This window comes from Capricornis sumatraensis, chromosome 7, assembly GCF_032405125.1.
Source record: "Capricornis sumatraensis isolate serow.1 chromosome 7, serow.2, whole genome shotgun sequence".
NCBI lineage: Eukaryota > Metazoa > Chordata > Mammalia > Artiodactyla > Bovidae > Capricornis > Capricornis sumatraensis.
Window position 1 is genome coordinate 28,902,380 of NC_091075.1, and position 23,275 is coordinate 28,925,654.

Here is a 23,275-nt window from a genome sequence, read left to right on the forward strand (position 1 = left end):
TTTGCATTAAGCTAATCAGGTCTTGGATTACATTTTTTCAAAAGCAAACATATGCAAAAATATTCTTTAAACCTTCAGAAATCATTTTAGAAAATTACCTTGCCTTTATCTCATCCCTCCCACATGCACACATCAGAAAGAAAAGGTGATCAATCCATAACTAAGTTATTATGAGCAAAATCAAAACATTCTGTTTGCTTCTTTAGTACAAGGAGGAGAAAAGATGTCTAACACTGAAATATGGGAAGAGAAAATTACTAGCATCTAAATGAACTCACCCCAGAGAACACTGTGTGCTGAAACCTAGAATTTAAATGCAGATGTCTCTTTAAAAAAAAACCCACTACTTGGCCTTCTGGAGTCTCATTTTGGGGTTTATCACAACGAATACTAAAAAGCAGGTCATGAAATCAACCTTAGTAAAAATCAACTATAGATTCCTTTGTGGAAAACTAATGTTAAGGGCATCATTCCTCACTAGCAGTTACACACAACTATTATGTCACACAATTCACATTGATACATCAGTAGAATAGAGTCCACTCATGATGGTTACTTTTGTATGTCAATTTGATTGAGCCATGGTATCTGGGTATTCAGTTAAACATTACTTTGGATGTTTTTGTAAGGGTGTTTTTGGATAGGATTAACATTAAAATCTGTACACAGTAAGCCAAGCAGATTGCCCCCCATAATATAGGTAGACCTCATTTTATCTTTTTAGGAGAAGGCAATGGCAACCCCCTCCAGTACTCTTGCCTGGAAAATCCCATGGACAGAGGAGCCTGGTGGGCTGCAGTCCATGGGGTCGCTAAGAGTCAGACACGACTGAGCAACTTCACTTTCACTTTTCACTTTCATGCACTGGAGAAGGAAATGGCAACCCACTCCAGTGTTCTTGCCTGGAGAATCTCAGGGACGAGGGAGCCTGGTAGACTGCCGTCTATGGGGTCGCACAAGAGTTGAACATGACTGAAGCAACTTAGCAGCAGCAGCAGCAGCATTTTATCTGTTTAGGGTTGGAACAGAACAAGGGGCTGACAACCCAGACCTCTTTCCCACACATGCCCTGGTGTAAGAGGAATTCAGCCAACAGAATAACTCATTTGCAGGGTCACAAAATTTCACATAGTATTCTCTACTACTGCTCCAACAGCCTTGTGTAACTAGAGTCAAAGAAAATAAAAACCTAAATGTGTGTTAGCTTTCTGAAATCCCAAGAAATTACCTAGTGCATTATTTGCCTTTTAACTGGTGATAAAACAGCCCAAATATCCAAGTGAATGTATCTGACAACAAAAGGCACTGAATACTACTAATCCTTAGTAAAAAAAAAAAAAAAAAAAAAAAAATCAAGAGAATATTCTCTACACTACATAGTCCATTATATGAATATTACTTAGAATATTATACCTAAAATATATCTTACTAAAAACATGAAATATTCACATTTTCTCAGTTATTAATGATGATTTTTGAGGAAAGAGGTTATGTTTATTTTTCTCTATTTGCCTATTTTTTCTTTATTTTTGAAATACAGTTGATTTGTAACATTCTATTAGTTTCAGGTGTACAACACCTGAAATGTTTATAGATTATAACATTTCTATAGGTAAATGTTATAGTTATAACAACATTCTATGTGTTATAGATTATAACATATAAATCAATGTTTATAGATTATACTCTATTTAAAGTTATTATAAAACAATAGCCATACTTCCCCGTGCTGTACAATATATCATATAAATAGAAATCTGTGTCTTTTAATCCCACACTCCTGTTGTGCCCCTCTTCCCCTCACTCTCCCCACAGGTAACCTACTAGTCTGTTCTCTGTATCTGTGAGTCTGTTTCGGTTTTGTTATATTCATTCGTTTCATTTTTTTAGATTCCACATACAAGTGATAACATGGTATTTGTCTTTCTGTGCGTGACTTACTTCACTAAGCATAACACTCTTTAGGTTCATCAATGTTGTTGCAAAGGCAGGATTTCATTCTTTTTATAGCTGAGACTCTTCTATTGTGCACGTGTGTGTGTGTGTACGCATACACATGCCACTTCTTTATCCATTCATCTAACAATGGGCACTCAAATTGCTTCATATCTTGGCTACTGTAGATAATGCTGCCATGAAACTTGGAGTGCTTGTATCTTTTGATCCAGTGTTTCCTTCAGATACACACCCAGCAATGGAACTGCTGGGTAATATGGCTGGGGAAGGGGGAACTAGCTCAAAGGGCACAGCACTCGCTTTGCAAGTGAAGGGTGGCAGGATCGAGGCCGGCATTCTCCAGGTTTGGGCTTCCCAGGTGGCTCAGTGGCAAAGAATCTGACTGCCAAGCAGGAGATGTGGGTTTGACCCCTGGGTTGGGAAGACCCTCTAGAGAAGGAAGGGGCAATCCACTCCAGTATTCCTGCCTGGGAAATCCCATGGACATGGAAGCCTGGTGGGCTACAGTTCATGGGGTCACAAAGATGTGAACACAACTTAATGACTGAGTAACAACAATGGTGATTCTATTTTGAGTTTATTGAGGAACCTCCATCCTTTTTCCAATAGTAGCTACACAAACTTACAACCCCACCGACAATGTACTAGGATTCCCTTTTTTCCACATCCCAGCCAGGACTGGTTATTTGTATACTTTTTGAAGACAGCCATTTTGACAGGTATGAGTTTATATCTCATGGTTTTGACTTGCATTTCTTGATTAGTGATGCTAAGCACTTTTTCAGGTGCCTTTTAGCTAGATGTATACCCTCTTTGCAGAAATGTCTATTCTGGTCTTCTGCTCATTTTAAAATTCAGTTCGGGGCAGTCACTCAGTCGTGTCCAACTCTTTGTGACCCCATGGACTGCCGCAAGCTAGGCTTCCCTGTCCATCAGCAACTCCCGGAGCTTGCTCAAACTTAGGTCCACTAAAAGATGCTTGCTCCTTGAAAGAAAAGCTATGACAAATCTAGACAACATATTAAAAAACAGAGACATTACTTTGCCAACAAAGGTCTGTCTAGTCAAAGCAATGGTTTAGCCAGCAGTAATGTATGGGTGTGAGAGTTAGACCATAAACAAAGCTGAGTGCCAAAGAAAGGATGCTTTTGTATCGTGGTATTGGAGAAGACTCTTGAGAGTCTCTTCGACTGCAAGGAGATCAAATCAGTCAAAGGAATGGTTCAGATCAAACCTAAAGGAAATCAGTCCTGAATATTCATTGGAAGGACTGATGCTGAAGCTCCAATACTTTGGCCACCTGGGGCGAAGAACTGACTCATTAAAAAAGACTCTGATGCTAGGAAAGACTGAATGCAGGAGGAGAAGGGGACAACAGAGAATGAAATGGTTGAATGGCTTCACTGACTCGATTTTTAAATTGTTCTTTTTTTAAAGAAAAACATATTGAGTTAAATGGGTTGTTTATATATTTTGGATATTAACCCTTATTCATATGATTTACAAACATCTTCTCCCATTTGGTAGGTCATCTTTTCATTTTACTGATGGCTTCCTTTACTGTGTACAACTTTAGAAAGTAAATTAGGTCCCATTTGCTTATTTTTGTTTTTATTTTTAAGCCTTAAGAAACAGAGCCAAAAAGTATTGCTACAATTTATGTTGTGATTTGTTATAAGACAGTAAAATGACCACAAGCCACATGCAGTTAATAATACGGCATATAATGTTACTGGCCTCACTATTCTTTAACATCTTATTTTACAGCAAATAGAAGATAATACAGTAGTCTGTGCATGTGTGCTCAGTAGCTTCCGTTGTGTCTTGACTCTGCAGTCCCATGGACTGTCACCCACCAGGCTCCTCCGTCCATGTGATTCTCCAGGCATGAATACTGGAGTGGGTTGCCATGCTGTTCTCCAGGGGATCTTCCCGACCCAGGGGTTGAACCCGCATCATTTATGTCTCCTGCATCGGCAGGTGGGTTCTTTACCACTAGCGCCACCTGGGAAGCCCAATATAGTAGCTTCAGTTCAGTTCAGTCACTCAGTCGTGTCCAACTCTTTGCCAACCCCATGAATCGCAGCACGCCAGGCCTCCCTGTCCATCACCATCTCCTGGAGTTCACTCAAACTTACGTCCATTGGGTTGGTGATGCCATCCAGCCATCTCATCCTCTGTTGTCCCCTTTTCCTTCTGCCCCCAATCTCTCCCAGCATCAGACTCTTTTCCAGTGAGTCAACTCTTCACCTGAGGTGGCCAAAGTACTGGAGTTTCAGCTTTAGCATCATTCCTGTCAAAGAACACCCAGGGCTGATCTCCTTTAGAATGGACTGGTTGGATCTCCTTGCAGTCCATGGGACTCTCAAGAGTCTTCTCAACACCACAGTTCAAAAGCATCAATTCTTCAGCACTCAGCTTTCTTCACACTCCAACTTTCACATCCATACATGACCACTTCCAATTAAAGAGATTTAGCTCTGATTTAGCATACATCTCTTCAACTCTTTTTCAATGTGCTTCTAAAAAGTGTTTAATTTGGGATCTTTTCCCCCTTTCTGGCTATTCCTTCCTTACTTTGAATATTTCAAGCAATGGGTTAATCATTTACTCTGCTACTGCTAAGTAGTGTCCGACTCTGTGCGATCCCATAGGCGGCAGCCCCCCAGGCTCCCCCGTCCCTGGGATTCTCCAGGCAAGAACACTGCAGTGGGTTGCCATTGCCTTCTCCAACGCAGGAAAGAAAAAAGTGAAAGTGAAGTTGCTCAGTCATGCCCAACTCTTAGCGACCCCATGGACTGCAGCCCACCAGGCTCCGCCATCCCTGGGATTTTCCAGGCAAGAGTACTGGAGTGGGGTTATTTTGTCTTTAATGTTAAAATTTTCCTATTTCAACAATCTTTGCAGATGATCATTAATATTCACATACATTCTTAACTCAAAAAATGGAAAATGCAGTAAATAAATGAGTAACAATGAAAAGTGAAATAACTTTGCTTTTGTTTATTTACTTGGTATAAATATATTCCCATGGTATGGCATCTCTTCCAGTTTTAACATAATAGATAAACTTTAGATTCATATGGATTTAGACTCATATAAAATCAAACCTCCAAAAGGAGAAGAATTCACTACAGTTGCCTACTTTTCTGGCTAGTTTTCTTTTTCCCTCTAACCTAAAATGTTAGAAACTTTAAAAATTATCTTTAATGTCAAGGATTAAATTTTTTTTTAATTTATAAAATAATTTATATCCATAATTCATTAAATCTTGAGATACTAAAATTCACATACTGTAAACATCTAAGAGGAATCTACATAAGTTGTTATATAAAACTACATGCAAAACTATATATCTATATAAAACTATTAAAATAAAGGTAGAAGACTAATAAGCAATCATGTTCACATTTTCAGGATTGAATAATATATACAAATTTTAAAAAATGAATATCTCAATTTACAGCTATGGACATAATTCAAAGGCTGATATACTATGACCTTATAATTGTAACCAAACAATTATTTGGTAGCAAAATTAATGCCCTACTGACTGTAATTTTAAAACTTAGAGGGCTATAAATTACTAAATTGAGAAATTTCCTATATTGTTTATTGGACTATTTAATAACCATGGAGTCTAAAATATATAATAATTAATATTAATTTTATTTATTCTTTAGGTACTAATTCTCATTAAGTACATGTCTGTCCCTGAATATACAAAGAAAGATATAAATTATACTGAACCTCATTAGTCTACTAAATGACAATGACTCGGAGATTGTAAAACTACACTGTACTTTTCATTAAGAAAAATTTTCTCTACAGATGGAATGTTGTCCAGGATTGACCACGTGCTGGTTCACAAGGCAAGCCTTGACAAATTTAAGAAAGTGGAAATCATATTGGGACTTCCCTGGCAATCCAGTGTTAAGACTTTGCCTTCCATGGAGAGGGTGAAGATTTGATCCCTGGTGAGGGAGCTAAGTCGCTTCAGTCGTGTCCGACTCTGTGAGACCCCATAGACGGCAGCCCACCAGGCTCCCCCGTCCCTGGGATTCCCCAGGCAAAAATAGTGGAGTGGGTTGCCATTTCCTTCTCCAATGCATGAAAGTGAAAAGTGAAAGTGAAGTCGCTCAGTCGTGTCGGACTCTTCGGGACCCCATGGACTGCAGCCTACCAGGCTCCTCCATCCCACATGCCTCAGGGCCAAGAACCAAAAAGTAAAACAAAAGCAACATTGTAACAAATTCAATACAGACTTTTACCAAAAAAAAAAAAAAAAGAAATCATATGAAGCATCTTTTCTGATCACAATGCTATGAGATTACAAATACACTATAAGAAAAAAAAACTAAAAAAAAAATCACAAACATGTGGCGGCTAAACAATTTGCTACTAAACAACCAATAGATCACTGAAGAAATCAAAACACCTGAAGACAAAAGAAAACGAAAGCAGAACGATCCAAAAACCTATGGGATGCAGCAAAAACAGTTCTAAGAAGGAACTTTATAGCAACACAGTCATACCTCAGAAAACAAGAAAAAAATCTCAAAAAACCTAACTTACACCTGAACCAACTAGAGAAAGAAGGACAAACACAACCTAAGGTTAGAAGAAGAAAAGAAATCATACAGATCAGGACAGAAATAAATGAAGTAAACAAAATGAAAACAATAGCAAAGATTAATGAAACTAAAAGTTGGTTCTTTAAAATGACAAACAAAATTGATAAACCTTTAGCCATGCTTGTCAAGAAGAAAATGGAGATGATTCAAAACAAAATTGATAAGCCTTTAGCCATGCTTGTCAAGAAAAACATGGAGATGACTCAAATCAATAAAATTAGAAATGAAGAAGTTAAAACTGACACCACAAAAATACAAAGGGTCATGAGACACTACAACAAGCACCTGTATGTTAATAAAATGCACAACCTGGATGAATCGGACAAATTATTAGAAAAGTACAGTCTCCCAAGACTGAAACAGGAAGAAAAAGAAATTATAAACAGACCAATTAGAAGCACTGAAATTGAAACCGTGATTAAACACCTCCCAACAAACAAAAGTCCAGAACCTGATACATTCAGAGATTAATTCTATCAAAAATCTAGAGAAGAGCTAACATCTATCCTGAAATTGTTCCAAAAAATTGCAGAGGAAGAAAAACTCCCAGCCTCATTCTATGAGGCCACCATCACCTTGATACCAAAACCAGACAAAGATACCACAAAAAAGAAAATTACAGGGCAGAATCACTGATGAACAGAGACACAAAAATCCACAATAAAATACATTCCATATCTAACAATACAGTAAAAGGCTTACACACATATGATCAAGTGGGATTTATCGTAGGGATGCAAGCATTTTTCAATATCCACAATTAAGTGTGATACACAAAATCAACGAATTGAAGAATAAAAACCGTATGATCATCTCAATACAAATGAGATAAAACAGATACAGACTCCTAGACTAAGAGAACAAACTTATGGTGGTGGGGAGGGATAGTTAGGGAGTTTGAAATGAACATGTACACACTGCTACGTTAAAACAGATAACCAACAGTGACCAACTCTGTTCAATGTCATGAATGAGAGGGGAGGTTGGGAAAGAACGGATACATGTATATGTATGGCTGAGTCTCTTTGCTGTCCACCGGAAACAACCACAATATTGTTGACTATACTACAATATAAAATCAAAAGTTAAAAAAAAAAAAAAAAGAAAAACTTCCTCTAGTATTAATGCTCTCAACAAGTAATTTCATTATAAACAAACTTTAAAATAATAAAAATAAAAATATTTACTATTCTTAATACTAATTGATTAGGCTAAGGACTTATGGTTTAAAGGCACCCACTCTTGACTTTTTAAAGAAAATCATTCTTTAATAAAGATTATCTTCTTAACATAAAAATATATATTAAGTCATTATATTGAATGGTGAAGTATTATAAGGGCTGCCATTAATATCAGAAACTAAAATAAGATAGTACTCATACCATTGTTATTTACTACTTTGCCAGCAATTCAAGCCAATCCAATTCCAGTAAGTCAGCTATAGTCACAAGGGAAAGCGGAAACAAAAATAACACTTTGTTGTATGTTCTGGCTGCAAAACCCAAGAGATCTAGCTAAAAAATCATTTTAACTAACATGTGAGTACCAGAGGTAGTTGAATACAAATAAAGATATAAAAATCAATATATTAATAGCTTTCAAACTGATCTCCAACAAAAACCACCTGCAAGTTATAATGAGAGAAATTTACTTGTAAAAACAACCAAAAAATGTCAAATACATAGGAATGAAGCAGGAGGCAGACGGCCCTCCCCCAGGGTAAAGCAGTTGGAAATTCATTCCCTATTGACCAAAACTCCAAGATGAAAATGGAGACTAGCAGAACAATTAAGGGAGAAGGCTGGGCCCTGCCCAGACCACATATCCCTCATTCCCAAAGTCCGGAGACCTTCCTGATCACACATGCCCAGAGAAGCTCCTTGGAGGTCCAAGAGGAGTGATGTTAACTAATGCCAGGCTATCCATATGCCTCTGCAGTAGGATCCATCTTGGCTAAGAGACGTGCAGGCACACATGGAAGGATCCTGAGATATACCAAATATTTGCCTGGACCATGAACCAGGCAAATCAAAATGACTGGCCAAAGGAAAACCAGAAGAAATGCCTCATGTAAGTGATTTAAGCTGCCACGAGGATGCAACTCAGGGACTGTCCCTCTGAGTCTGCCCCTGTGTCTATCCGTACAAACTGTAGTCTTTTTCCTCTTAATAAACGCTCTATTTGCTTCACTACTTTCCACCTTGGTGGAAATTCTTTTCTGCAGAGCCGAAGGGGCAGGGCCTTCATCACTGACTACTAGTCCTGTGGCCAGGATCTGGTGCTTTCACCACCACAACTCAGTCTCAGTCTCTGGCTGGGAACCCAAGCCCTGCTCCAAGCCATCGCAGGCCCAGACCACCCAAGATCAGGAATAGCACTTTAAATAAGATATATATAGAAAGCAGGTGAACCAAATTATATAATCATAATGAGAAAAGTTGAATAAAAAGTATAATTATGCTTTTAGAATACAAAATGTTAGTATTTTACTGAGGATGGTAAATCTTTTTTTTCAGTATATATTTGACACACAGCATCATTTCAAATCACGTTTGTCTTATGTATTTTACTGTTAAGAATGTAAGAAGTTTTTTCACATGTAGCAAACCTAAGAAGCAAAAATGGTATCATTTGTTAATTAGCTAGTGTAAGAAAACCCAAATCCTCTGTCAATGCTTTAATCACAAACTATAAATACTAATAGAGGCTTATCTCCTTCTTGAGATTATACACAATGGAGCTTTCTTTGCCCCTTATGAAGTACAATGCTTAAAAACATAACAGAAAGCAAATAGCACCCAGTATCATGTTACTATCTTCTGTTACTAATCTCGTGGCCTGGGAAAGATTTCAAGATGATCTTTCTCGTTACTTCAATCAGATTCAAGTCCTTCTGTGACCCTGTTTCTATGAGCTCCTGAATATGAATATATTTGAGTATAATCTCTACTTCCTGCTTCTGACTAACATATACCTTAGACCTATATGCTATCACTTCCTTAGACTCTATCCTTAGGATAATGAACTTAAGGGTCATTATTTTAAATGGCCTCTTTTAAAAATGTCCTCTCCTCCACTGAATAACCCAATTGCATTTTATTGACGACAACGATAATGATTTTATCTCTAAATTGCATTGCCATCATACCATACTGGTTGGCCCAACTCTTAAACCTTAACTCTTAAATCATAATTCAAGAAATGATGGTAAAATTAAAAAAAAAATAAAAATAAAAACAACAAAAAAATTAAAAAGATAAAAAAAATTAAAAAAAAATGATGGTTTACAAAGCTCCAACAAAAATAAAATATTTATAAATATTATATAAAATTTAAGAAGTGAGATTCAATATGTAATCACTAATTTTAAAACTTTTAAAGAGACATTTGACTTTGGGGAACTACTAAGTCTTTAAAAAACAGTATGCATTTTATACTTACAGGACCACTAGCCCAGACTAGCCTCATTTCAAATGCTCAACAGCTATGACAGAGAGTGGATACTGTATTGAATAGCAAAAGTTTGGAAGATTCCTCTGGAAGGCTAATGAGTATAGTATTCCCTGTGTTCTCCCATGGTTAGGAGAATTTTTCTATTGTCTTGATACTTACTGAGCACTTTGGCAACGTCAAATTCTTATTCCTTGAGTTTTCTGAAAATACTGCTCTAATACTGAATTGTTCTGCATATTGTTGTTGAAGAGTCTGATGCCAATCTAATTTCCTTTTCTTTTTAAATAACCTAATCTTTTAGCATGGAGGCCTGGAGGATTTCCTTTTTGTATTTATTTTTACCTTTGAAGTATCAAAGTTTTGCTAAACTTCCTCAAGATCAATTTTCACAAGCACATGGTGGGTACTTTCACCATAGAGATTCTGGTTTTCTACTTCAGAAAAGTTCATACCCAAATATGAGTTCTATTTCAATGTTTTGTTTTTCTCCTTAAGGATTCCAAATGCAGGTATGTTATATCTTTTTGCTTACCTTTTATATTAGTCCTTTTCTCTCGGATCCTTTATTTTGTCTTCATTTGACCCATTTTCCTCAATGTGGTTCATTAAATTTTCAGTCATCTCTATTCTTCCTTGGTACCCTGTAATTTACTCTTAATTTTTTAAATAATTCTTTTTCTTCATCTTCTAGTCAACTTTTACTTCACATCTTCCCAATATTTATCCACTCTGGCTCCACGTTTCTGAATTTCTTATTCATATATTCTTTTGCCTTTTCATATCTATAAAGGCTTAAGGATATTTAATATGGGTCATGGTGTTCTGTTACTGGTAACTGCTTCATGGTTGGTTTAGGAGAAACAAAATTAATAGCTAAAATGTTTCAATTCTCATTTTCTGCTTTTTCCTTGTAGTACCTATGCACATACATAACCTGTAATTTCCTATTCAGTGTGTGAAAAGTGAAAGTGTTGCTTGCTCAGTCAAGTCCGACTCTCCGTGACCCCAGGGGCTGTAGTGTGCCAGGCTCTTCAGTGTGTAGTTTTTAACTAGCAATAAAAGTTGTATACAGTAAGGAAAAGATTTAGGATCGATTCTCAGGTTTTTTAGTTCAAAAGCTCCTTCTTCTGAAATTAAACCAAAGAGAGCTCTTAGTGTGTCTTCTAACAGCATGATTTTCTTACTTCTACAGGACACTTAAATGTCCCCATCTTGTGTCCCCCTTTCCCTTCATCACCAAGCCTACAAGGGGGAACAATTTCATCCTCTGAAGAGTCACTCTCCTGATCTGCTGCCTAGGGTCTTGCGTATCCTGGGAGACAAGTCTCCTTTTGATTTCCGAATAGCCAATGCTCTGAGTGAACCTAAGCCCAAATCTTAGGATTTTCCCACCAAGGTAAGATTTTTCTAAGAACAATTTTTATTGCAAACTATCACCCCTAGGGCTCCTGATTCAACCCCTCCTGTCTTTTCCAGGTAGTCTCTGCAGTCTGCATGAACTCTAAAATGGGATCTGAAGCCGAGTAGGCCAGATATAGGTATTTATTTCTCTCTCTCCTAGTAATCTGAAGTTCTTCGTTTTCTCCAACACAGGTTATGAATATTTTATTTTATCCAATCTATTTTGTTGATTTTATACAGAATCTTTTTAGACTGTGTAGGAAAATTCAGATTTAGATGGCCACCACTACTATGGGAATATCAGACCACCTTGCCTGCATCCTAGGAAATCTGTATGCAGGTCCAGAAGCAACAGTTAGAACTGGACATGGAACAATGGACAGGTTCAAAACTGGAAAAGGAGTATATCAAGGCTTCATATTGTCATCCTACTTCTTTAACTTATATGCAGAGTATCATGTGAAATGCCAGACTGGATGAAGCACAAGCTGGAATCAAGACTGCCAGGAGAAATATCAATAACCTCAGATATGCAGATGATACCACCCTTATGGCAGAAAGGTAAGAGGAACTAAAGAGCCTCTTGATGAAGGTGAAAGAGGAGAATGAAAAAGCTGGCTTGCTTAAAACTCAACATTCAAAAAACTAAGATCAAGGCATCCAGTCCCATCAATTCATGCTAAAAGATGGAGAAACACAATAGAAACAGTAACAGACTATCTTGTTTGGCTCCAAAATCACTGCAGATGGTGACTGCAGCCATGAAATTCAAAGATGCTTGCTCCTTGGAAGAAAAACTAAGAGAAACCTAGTCAATGCATTGAAAAGCAGAGACATTACTTTGCCAACAAAGGTCCATCTAGTCAAAGCTATGGTTTTTCTAGTAGTCAAGTATGGATGTGAGAATTGGATCATAAAGAAGGTTGAGTGCTGAAGAACTGATGCTTTTGAACTGTGGTGTTGGAGAAGACTCTTGAAAGCCCCTTGGACTGCAAGGAGATCAAACCAGTCAATGCTAAACGAAATCAATCCTGAATATTCACTGGAAGGACTGATGTTGAAGCTCCAATACTCTGGCTACCTGATGGGAAAAGCTCACACATTAGAAGAGATCCTGATGCTGGGAAAGATTGAAGGCAGGAGAAGAAAGGGATGACAGAGGATGAGATGGTTGGATAGCATCACTGACTAAGCAGACATAAATTTGAGCAAGCTCCAGGAGATGGTGAAATGGACAGAGAAGGCTGGCGTGTTGCAATTCATGGGGTCACAAACAGTTGGACACAGCTTAGCGACAACCACCACTAGCAGTAGCAGTAGTGTAGTGTTAGTCGCTCAGTCGTGTCCAACTCTTTGCGATCCCATAGACTGTAGCCCACCAGGCTCCTCTGTCCATGGGGTTCTCCAGGCAAGAATACTGGAGTGGGTTGCCATTCCCTTCCCCAGAGGATCTTTCCGACCCAGGAATCGAACCTGCGTCTCCTGCATTGCAAGCAGATTCTTTACCGTCTAAGCTACAGGGAAGATCCAGGAAATCTTAATTCATCAAGAACTCTCAGTGTCTTTTTAGTTGACCACAGTCTCTAGTTCAGTCTCTTCTACTCTTCAAATACTACCTTTAATAAGGGCTTCCCTGGTGACTCAAATCGTAAAGCATCTGCCCTCAATGCGGGAGACCCAGGATTCAATGCTTGGGTTGAGAAGATCCCCTGGAGAAGGAAATGGCAACCCACTCCAGTATTCTTGCCTGGAAAATCCCATGGACAGAGGACCCTGGTAGGCTACAGGCCATGGGGTCGCAAAGAGTCAGATATGACTGAGAAACTTCACTTTCTTTCTTTATTGAATAAAAACTGAACCCTTGGTAATTTATGATTAGCACCAGCCATAAGCCCTCATAAATGATGGATGTAATAATCAAAAGAGCCACATAACACAAACGTATGTAAAGGAGGAGACCAACATAATTCACCTTGCAAAAAAGACATACCACTCTGTGGTACATTTGATACCTTAGAGAAAAAAAGTGATATCTAGATATTGCTATGAAAGAATTAAGTAAAATAAGCTTTCATTTCTACTAAAACAGCAGCAATCTTTCATGATCAGTAACTGCAGATTTAATAAGGCTATTGAAAAACAGCTGATAATAAATTTCAAAGTCTTTAACTTAGGAAATAATTTTGACACATGATAATGAGTCTGTTCAAAAAATTAAAGGCATAAAGCAGACTAAAAGTAAATGACAACAGAAAATTCTTACTGTTAGAGAAGATTTATGATCTACTTGAGCAGCTTCCGTATATTATTTGATATGCTTAGGATTATAGCCTAATAGGGAACCAAAAATCAACAAAATGAAGAAAATAAAGAACAAGGGCAAAGAAATAACCCAAGAATTCGATAGGGAGATGAATATTATGAAGTTATGAATATGGAACTAGATACTAAATATTTCCTTCTTTAAAAACAAGTAAACTGATGTTCTTTCATAGGTTTTCTATAGATAATAACTGCCATCAGGCAATTAACTCAAGTTAAAACACAAAGGTATATGAGGCAGTAAGACAGAGGAAAACAGTCTAAACTGTTACAAAAAAGATGTAAAAGCTGTGTTGGTGATCATGCTGATATTGTTCTGTGGTTCTCCCAACCAACAGGAACACGGTCCCCATTCTCTTACAAAAGAACAGAATTTTTATTATGAATGACTGCTAATTTTGCTCATTTTGAGGCCTTTAATTTATGCTAGTAGGTTGTCCTACAAGGTGGATCAGATGTCATATTCTCTAAGGACAATTCCTGTCTTAATGTTTAGGGACAAAAATGTGGCCTGTTTTACATTTTTAAATAAGCATGAAATAAAGTACCAATACAACTCAACAAGCATTTACGGACAGTCTTCTAACTATTCCCTTAATCAAGAGAGACAGAATAAACCAGGCTGATTTCTTTACTGGTAGCCTTTATATATTTACTAAAAACATTTGAGATCTGAAGTATTTAGTAATGAGTGACTGAATGCTTCTATGTTAATTCAGATTTCAGATGTACACAAACTACTTGCTTAAACAAAATGTTTTCCATAACGTCTAGCAAATACTCAAATTTTCAACTTTTGTCTCTTAAGATCCTTACATATACTAGATTTAATGCCCACTCCAAATTCTAAAAAACACTCTGAAGTCATGCAAAGTGAAAATTCTAATTTCAGATTCTAATCATTTAAACTTAAAAGCATGATTTCTTTCCTTTCAGAAATGTCCCTTCCAATGACAGGTTCGGTTCAGTTCAGTTCAGTTCAGTCACTCAGTCATGTCCGACTCTTTGTGACCCCATGAATCGCAGCACGTCAGGCCTCCCTGTCCATCACCAACTCCCGCAGTTCACCCAAACTCATGTGCATTGAGTCTGTGATGCCATCCAGCCATCACATCCTTTGTTGTCCTCTTCTCCTCCTGCCCTCAATCCCTCCCAGCATCAGGGTCTTTTCCACTGAGTCAAGTCTTTGCATGAGTTGGCCAAAGTACTGGAGTTTCAGCTTCAGCATCAGTTCTTCCAATGAACACACAGGACTGGTCTCCTTTAGGATGGACTGGTTGGATCTCCTTGCAGTCCAAGGAACTCTCAAGAGTCTTCTCCAACACCACAGTTCCAAAGCATCAATTCTTCGGCGCTCAGCTTTCTTCACAGTCCAACTCTCACATCCATACATGACCATGGGAAAAACCATAGCCTTGACTAGACGGACCTTTGTTGGCAAAGTAATATCTCTGCTTTTTAATGACAGGTTAGTAAATAACAAAATAAAACTTTTAGATTTCCATTACCCACATTACCATCTTGTACAGATAGAGAAATCATTCTTTCTTGATCAGGTGCAATACTAATGCAAACACTGATATTTTTAGTTAGAATACCTGACACTAAAGGAAGAATTATGAAACTAGAACTTCTCTGTATAAAAAAGCCAGAATAGATTCTCAGTTACATGCTTTACAATTTTACCTTTAAGAGCACAGAAGTAGCAATGGATCAAGCACTTTATTCAGAGAAGAACAACTGTATAAAATAAACATCTCACTGATATTTTAAAAATTTTTTCTTGCTTAAAAGCTAGATGTTAATTTTACAAAACACATCAATAAATATCTAAAAATATACAGCTCATGGGTTTATAAATCTCCTTCCTCTGTACTAATAATTTGAAACCACTTTTTTAAAAAAGCAAAAATTTAAAACCATAGTAAAATCTACCTTCTGAAAACACTTTCACATTCTATAAACTCAGAAAAAAGCTGCACTATACTCAGAATGTAGTTTTTTAAATTTTGTAAACCAAGAGTTACAATTCAAACTCTAGATTCTGCCAGAACAAGGCAAGTAAACTTACAGGGACTGTTTCCCTACCTTTTAAATGGTGATGTATATAATACCTCATCATGGGTCTATTGGAAAGATCAGACAACAGATTAAGTTTGAAGTCTAGTGCTAAGTAGTACACAGTGGACACTCAATCAGTGATAAATATCATTCGGAAGTTAAAGACAGGACATCTGCAGGAACTACCTCTTCCTACATCAAATTATTTTGTGTCAACAGTCTCAGATGTGAAGACAATTATGAATTTTGTTACAGATTCTTCAGAAGACATATCCCTTTTGTTCCCTTCCTGAAGAGTCAATGATTAAATTGGCAGTTTGTTGTTTTCCTTACCATTGTGGAACTATCTGTCCTTAACATTTTATGAAATACAATTTCAAGACCATTTTCAATAAATGGGGCTAACAAATAACTCAGCAATGGGTCTGAAATTTAATCCAACACCATACACACGTGTCAGTATTTCCTGAATCTGTTCTTTAAAACACTATAAAATTTTGCTTCCTTTTTTCACTTCTCTTCATCAACTCTCTCTGGGTTTCAGTCTTTCCAGGAGAGCACTGAGTGCCCCTCAATGTCTAATCAAGGACATGGAATCCCCACCCTTCAGGTTCTGAATGAATGGTCCATTTGGGAAATACTGCATGTTTCTAACATAAAGAAAAACCTGGGCCATTGAAAACAAAAGAAGTTATAAGAAAGCAAGGCTTCAAAAAAAAAAAAAAAATGAACTAGAGATTCTCAATTTATGTAGACTAATTACATATTATGTAAATCGACCTATATAGGGATGCGTAAAAATCAGGCCATCCTGTGGTTTTCTCTCATCTTTAAGACCACCACTACCCATAAAAATCTTTTGTCATTGTGTAAATAGTTTACATCTATGATCCCCAATAAGGAAGTCACCAACCAAACAGGGTTACTGAAAAGTTAAGAGTAAAAAAACTTAATCTTTTATTAAATTTAAATAGCCACATATATCTACTACAACGGTGAACAAAGCCTTACACATTCTCTTCTCTCTTTTTTAAAATTTTTTTTTGATTTGGACTATTGTTAAAGTCTTTATTGAATGTGTTACAAAACTGCTTGCGTTTTGTTTTTTGGCCCTTTGTCATGTGGGATCTTAGCTCCCAAACCAGAATGGAACCCTAACTGCCTGCATTGGGAGCAAAGACAACCTCTGGACCACCAGGGAAGTCCCTTTTTATCGTTCCTTTGCATTCCCATTGTGCCCTTTATCCAGATGGTCTCACTGAACACCTTGTTTAAACCCCTTCTGTGATATCTCTAAGATCAAACAGCTTGACAAAACTGTAATCTCAAAAGCAAACAACTACTGAAATAGAATTATAAAAGCCAGCTTTAAAATGTACTTTTTCATGAAGACCACTGCAATCAATTATTTTAATTTTCTTATCACAGTTTACTAAAGGAAAAAAAAGCATACATCTCAAAGTGCTTCAAATTTAACTTTAACAATACAGTATATAACTTCCCTCCTGAATTATTTGTCAGCTACATAATTACTCTCAGGGTAAAATAAAGGCATAATTAAAAACAAGTAAAGCATAAACCAAAGTACAGCCAAGCAGAATTAAGAGAACAAATGAAAATTATTCTGTACCTATCTATTCACTGTGATAATACAGAAATTAATGACTAGAAGTATGATGGCTCAAATGCAACAATACCATGAATTAGTCAGTGAAGAGCTGTGTAATTTTTATCTCTAGTATTATTTACCACACCACCAAAGATCAAGAGTTACCTCAATTTTAAGGGATTTTTGGATGACTCTTTGCAATTAAATCTATGCATACATTATTTTAAAGTAAAATGATTAAAAAGCTATCATAAAAAAATGTTAAGGGTTTTAAGCGCCCTGTTTCTTCCTTTTTTCATAAGCTTCCTCTCTGCTTCTCCTCTCCACATGTTAACACAGTCTTTTTTTTAAAGCACAAATGTAGGTGTTAAGAAGAAAAACAACTCTTGGTGCATGTCTGTTAAGAACTGCCTCTCTCTGGGATTGGTATTAATGTCACCACTACCAATCAATTTCTCCTTTCTTCTGCCTATCAACTTGGCTTTCAGTATCCTGGGGGTGGGGAGGTAGGTAGGAGTGTGGAACAAGGAAAACAACATCAGTATTCAAACATAGGATTCAAAAGAATTCAAACAATGTGAATGCAAGTTATTTCCTAAACTATATATGAATTTCTGAAAGACTGCCGACTTGTTTTTTTGTTTGTTTGGCATTTGAGTAAACATAAAAAAAACTTACTAAAGTGTAAAGTGAAGTCGCTCAGTCGTGTCTGACTCTTTGTGATCCCATGGACTGTAGCCTGCCAGGCTCCTCCATCCGTGGGATTTTCAGGCAAGAATACTGGAGTGGGGTGCCATTTCCATCTCCAGGGGATCTTCCCAACCCAGGGATCAAACCCAGGTCTCCTGCGCTGCAGGCAGACTCTACAGTCTGAGTGACCAGGGCACCACCCCCCGCCACCTAAAAAAATCAACTTACTATTTTGCGTCAAAGCTTGAAGTAGACAATCCAAGCATCCTTCTAAACTATCATCAGTTCTGTCAGCAGCTGTTATCTTCAGCTTCTTCAAGGTATCACTGAGATTATCTGCTTAGAGAAAAAAAGAAATCAGAAACCTCACTAACCATCATGTTACACGATAAACACTACAAAGAGGCAAAAGGCTCCCACTGTGGTGAATTAATTTTCATATACATTCCAAAATGGCAATGGACTATACAATTACTCATTTTTTAATAAAATTTTATACATTTAACTCATATAAAATAGTCACTGTATCTGTATGATACCAAGAATATACCATAGTCACAGAACATCTTTTCAGCATTCTTATGCCTTATTTATTGTTCACGAACCAGCTATGGTTAACTGAAAAAAACGAGACGTCCACCAAAACTTATGTAAGCTTTGCGAGTAATAATGGATTACATTTTTTTGGCTTCCTCTGTTGCATTTCAAATATATAAAATGAAAATGAAGCTTTAGAAAAGTTTCAAAATAATTTGACTTAAAATAATAAAATCTATTTATTATTATGGGCTTCCCTGATGGCTCAGATGGTAAATAATCTGCCTGCAATGCAGGAAACCCAAGGATAGGGAAGATCCCCTGGAGAAGGAAGAGAATGGCTACCCACTCCAGTATCCTTGCCTAGAGAATTCCATGAACAGAAGCCCCTGTCTACGGAGATGCTCAATAATATAAAGCTTTTTAAAACTGCCACTTAAACACTTCGAGGTACTGCGTTAAGTCAAAATGTGTACATTTTGGATTTTACAGCAGTTTGCATGCTCAGTCACTAAGTCAAGTCTGACTTTTTGCGACCCCATGCACTGTTGTAGCCCTCCAGACTCCTCTGTACATGGGATTTCCCAGGCAAGAATACTGGAGTGGATTGCCATTTCCTCCTCCAGGGGATCTTCCAGATCCAAAGACTGAAGCCATGTCCACTGTATTGACAGGCAGGTTCTTTACCACTGAGCCGCCTGGGAAGCCCTTTAAAACACTGCTCTTCTCCTAAATTAAATATGGATTTCTCCAGACCATAGATTGTTAAAATTTTTTTACATATTAAAAATTATTTAGGATGCCAAGGAGTTATTAAATTTTTATTAAAGTATATTTGATGTACAATGTTATATAAATAACAGGTGTAGAATACAGTGATTCACAATTTTTTAAGGCTATAATCCATGTATAGTTATTATAAAATACTTGCTATATTTCCTATATTGTACAATATACCCTTGTAGCTTATGCTCTACATCAGTTTGTACTACTTAATCCTTTACCCTTTTATTGCCCATGCTTTATTCTATGTATCAGTGAGTCTGTTTCTTTTTTGCTGTATTTACTAGTTTGTTGTATTTTTTAAATTTCACATATAAATGATATCATACAGTATTTGTCTGACTTATTTCACTTAGCTTAATACTCTCTAGGTCTACCCACCTTGTTGCAAATGGCAGAATTTCCTTCTTTTTTATACTGGAATACTGAGACAAAGTGTGATATCATTTATATGTAGAATCTAAAAAATTCAGCAAACTAGTAAATACAGTGAAAAAGAAACAGCCTCACCGATACAGAGCACAAAGTAGTGGTAACCAGTGTGGAGAAGGAAGGGGAGAGGGGCTGCTATGAACACTGGGATGAATGTATCATTTTGAATTAGTGTTTTGATATGTACACCCAGGAGTGGAATTACAGGCTCATATGGTAGTTCTATTTTTAGAGAAATCTCCATGGTGTTTTCCAGTGGTTGCACCAATTTACATTCCTCCTAACAGTATACAAGGATTCCCTTTTCTTCACATCCTCACCAACATGTGTTACTTGTGGTCTTTTTAATGACAGCCATTCTGTCAGGTGTTAGGTGATAGCTCATTGTGGTTCTAACATATTTTACTGATGATTAATGATGTTGAACATTTTTTAATATGCCTAATAGTCATCTGCATGTCTTTGGGAAATATCTGTTCAGGTCTTTTGTCCATTTTTTAATCGGGTTTTTTTTTTTCTGATTTTCAGCTGTATGAGCTACTTATATATTTAGGAATATTAACCCCTCATTGGTCATAGTATTAGTAAATATTTTCTCCCATTCAGTAGGCTTTTCGTTTCGCTGATGCTTTCCTTTGATGCACAAATGCTTTCAAGTTTACCTAGGTCCCATTTATTTTTGCTTTTATTATTTCCTTTGCTTTAGGAGACTAATCCAAAAAACCACTCCTACAGTTTATATCAAAAAGTGTTCTGTCTATATTTTCCTCTAGGAATTTTATACTTTCTAATCCATTTGGAGTCTAGCTTTGCATATGGTATTAGAAAATGTTCTAACTTCATTCTTTTCCATGTAGCAATCCAGTTTTCCCAGCACTACTTATTGAATCTTTTCTCCACTGTATGGTCTCACTTCCTTTGTTGTGTACTAATTGACCATAAATGTGTCAGTTTATTTCTGGGCTTTCTATTCTCTTTCCTTTATTTATGGTGCTGCCTGTGCAGCACCATACTGTTTTGATGACCGCAGCTTTGTAGTATAGTCTGAAGTAAAGATGTGTAATTCCTTCAGCACTGGTCATCTTTCTCAGGATAGTTTTGGCTTTTCAGGGTCTTTTGTGCTTCCACACAAATTATTAAATTATTTGTCTTAGTTCTGTGAAAAATGCCATTGGTATTTTGACAAGGATTGCAGCTGTAGATTACGTTGGGTAGTATGGTCATTTTAACAATAGTAATTCTTTCAATCCAAGAATACTGTATATCTTCACCTGCTTGTAAAATCTCAATTTCCTTCATCAATGTCTCATAGTTTTCCAAGTACAGGTCTTTTACTCCTCAAGTTGGTTTATTCCTACGTATTTTATTCTTTTTGATGCAATAGTAAATGCGATTATCATCATAACTTCTCTTTCTGATAGTTCATTGTTAGTGTACAGAAACACAACAAATTTCTGTATAATACTTTTGTATTCTGCAACTTTACCAAATTCATTGATAAGGTGTGAGAGTTTCTGGTGGTGTCTTTAGGATTTTCTGTGTATAGCATCATGTACAAAAGAGCTCTTTTTAAATTTATATTGATATTTAACATACTAAAACTTAAAAATGAGACTTTTAAAGACTGACTTTACTAATTCATTTAAAACTAATATAGAACTATTAACATAATTATATTTTTAATGAAAAATACTTCAAAACTGAGAAAACTTACTGAAGAGCAGCACTGCTCTACATTTTCACAAGTCTCTATAATGTCTGCCCTATAGAAGATACCTGGATTCTCACGTCTGCTTCTGTACTCAATCTTTTATAATTTGTTGTTTTGATTGAGTAGATGAAAAAAACTCAGCCTCACACATATACACAGTTGAGAAACAGGAGCATATTTTCACTGCCTCTTCAGATAATCAATTTAGTTCAGTCGCTCAGTTATGTCTGACTCTTTGTGACCCCATGAATCGCAGCACGCCAGGCCTCCCTGTCCATCACCAACTCCTGGAGTTCACCCAAACTCATGTGCATTGAGTTGGTGATGCCATCCAGCCATCTAATCCTCTGTCGGCCCCTTCTCTTCCTGCCCCCAATCCCTCCCAGCATCAGGGTCTTTTCCAATGAGTCAACTCTTCACAGGAAGTGGCCAAAGTATTGCAGTTTCAGCTTCAGCATCAGTCTTTCCAATAAACACCCAGGACTGATCTCCTTTAGGATGGACTGGTTGGATCTTCTTGCAGTCCAAGGAACTCTCAAGAGTTTTCTCCAACACCACAGTTCAAAAGCATCAATTCTTTGGCACTCAGCTTTCTTCACAGTCCAATTCTCACATCCATACATGACCACTGGAAAAACCATAGCCTTGACTAGACGGACCTTTGTTGGCAAAGTAATGTCTCTGTTTTTGAATATGCTATCTAGGTTGGTCATAACTTTCCTTCCAAGGAGTAAGCATCTTTTAATTTCATGGCTGCAGTCACCATCTGCAGTGCTTTTGGAGCCCCCAAAAATAAAGTCTGACACTGTTTCCACTGTTTCCCCATCCATTTCCCATGAAGTGATGGGACCAGATGCCATGATCTTCGTTTTCCGAATGTTGAGCTTTAAGCCAACATTTCCACTCTTCTCTTTCCCTTTCATCAAGAGGCTCTTTTTAGTTCCTCTTCACTTTGTCATAAGGGTAGTGTCATCTGCATATCTGAGGTTACTGATATTTCTCCCGGCAATCTTGATTACAGCTTATGCTTCTTCCAGCCCAGCATTTCTCATGATGAACTCTGCATAGAAGTTAAATAAGCAGGGTGACAATATACAGCCTTGACATACTCCTTTTCCTATTCGGAACCAGTCTGTTGTTCCATGTCCAGTTCTAACTGTTGCTTCCTGACCTGCATATAGGCTTCAGATAATGGTGGGCATTATTTGATACCATACCAAAACTTAATGAGCAGTATTTTTTTAAACATTAGTTACCATGGGAAATCTGAAACAATACAAATGAGCACCGCCAAGTTACGTGAAAATCCATTGCTCTTTTGCACTTTGAAGCTTTTATACATGCAATATATTTAACATCGATGAATTGATCATTTAAAAAATTAAGTCATGGAGACATGTATATCTTCCAAATATCAACACATTTCATTGTACTATTTCAGGATATCATATTTATTAATATCATCACTAATCTTTTTTAAAGACTAGGTATTAGGAAGCTATCAAGCTGAAAGTGATACAAGTTTTCCAAAGTTCCAATTTTCTCTTAAAAACTCTTAATTTTATCACTAGGAACAGATACTGTCAATTTTTTTCTTCAGTGACAAATTAACCTCATTCATTTGTGAGAAAATATCTGCCAAATATGAAAAGCCAGTTTATCTCTCAGTTCTTAAAAAAAAAAAAA

The 23,275-nt window shown here is 36.9% G+C and overlaps 1 protein-coding gene across 2 annotated transcripts in view; it reads right to left on the reverse strand.

Moving 5' to 3' along the window:
* The window catches only part of RAP1GDS1 (Rap1 GTPase-GDP dissociation stimulator 1), a 156,505-nt gene that overhangs the window by 95,024 nt on the left and 38,206 nt on the right, over positions 1-23,275 (reverse strand). For both annotated transcript variants that reach the window (XM_068974817.1, XM_068974816.1), the window contains exon 2: positions 18,355-18,462. In XM_068974817.1, coding sequence (XP_068830918.1) covers positions 18,355-18,462 — 108 coding nt within the window. The remainder of the gene's footprint in view (positions 1-18,354; positions 18,463-23,275) is intronic.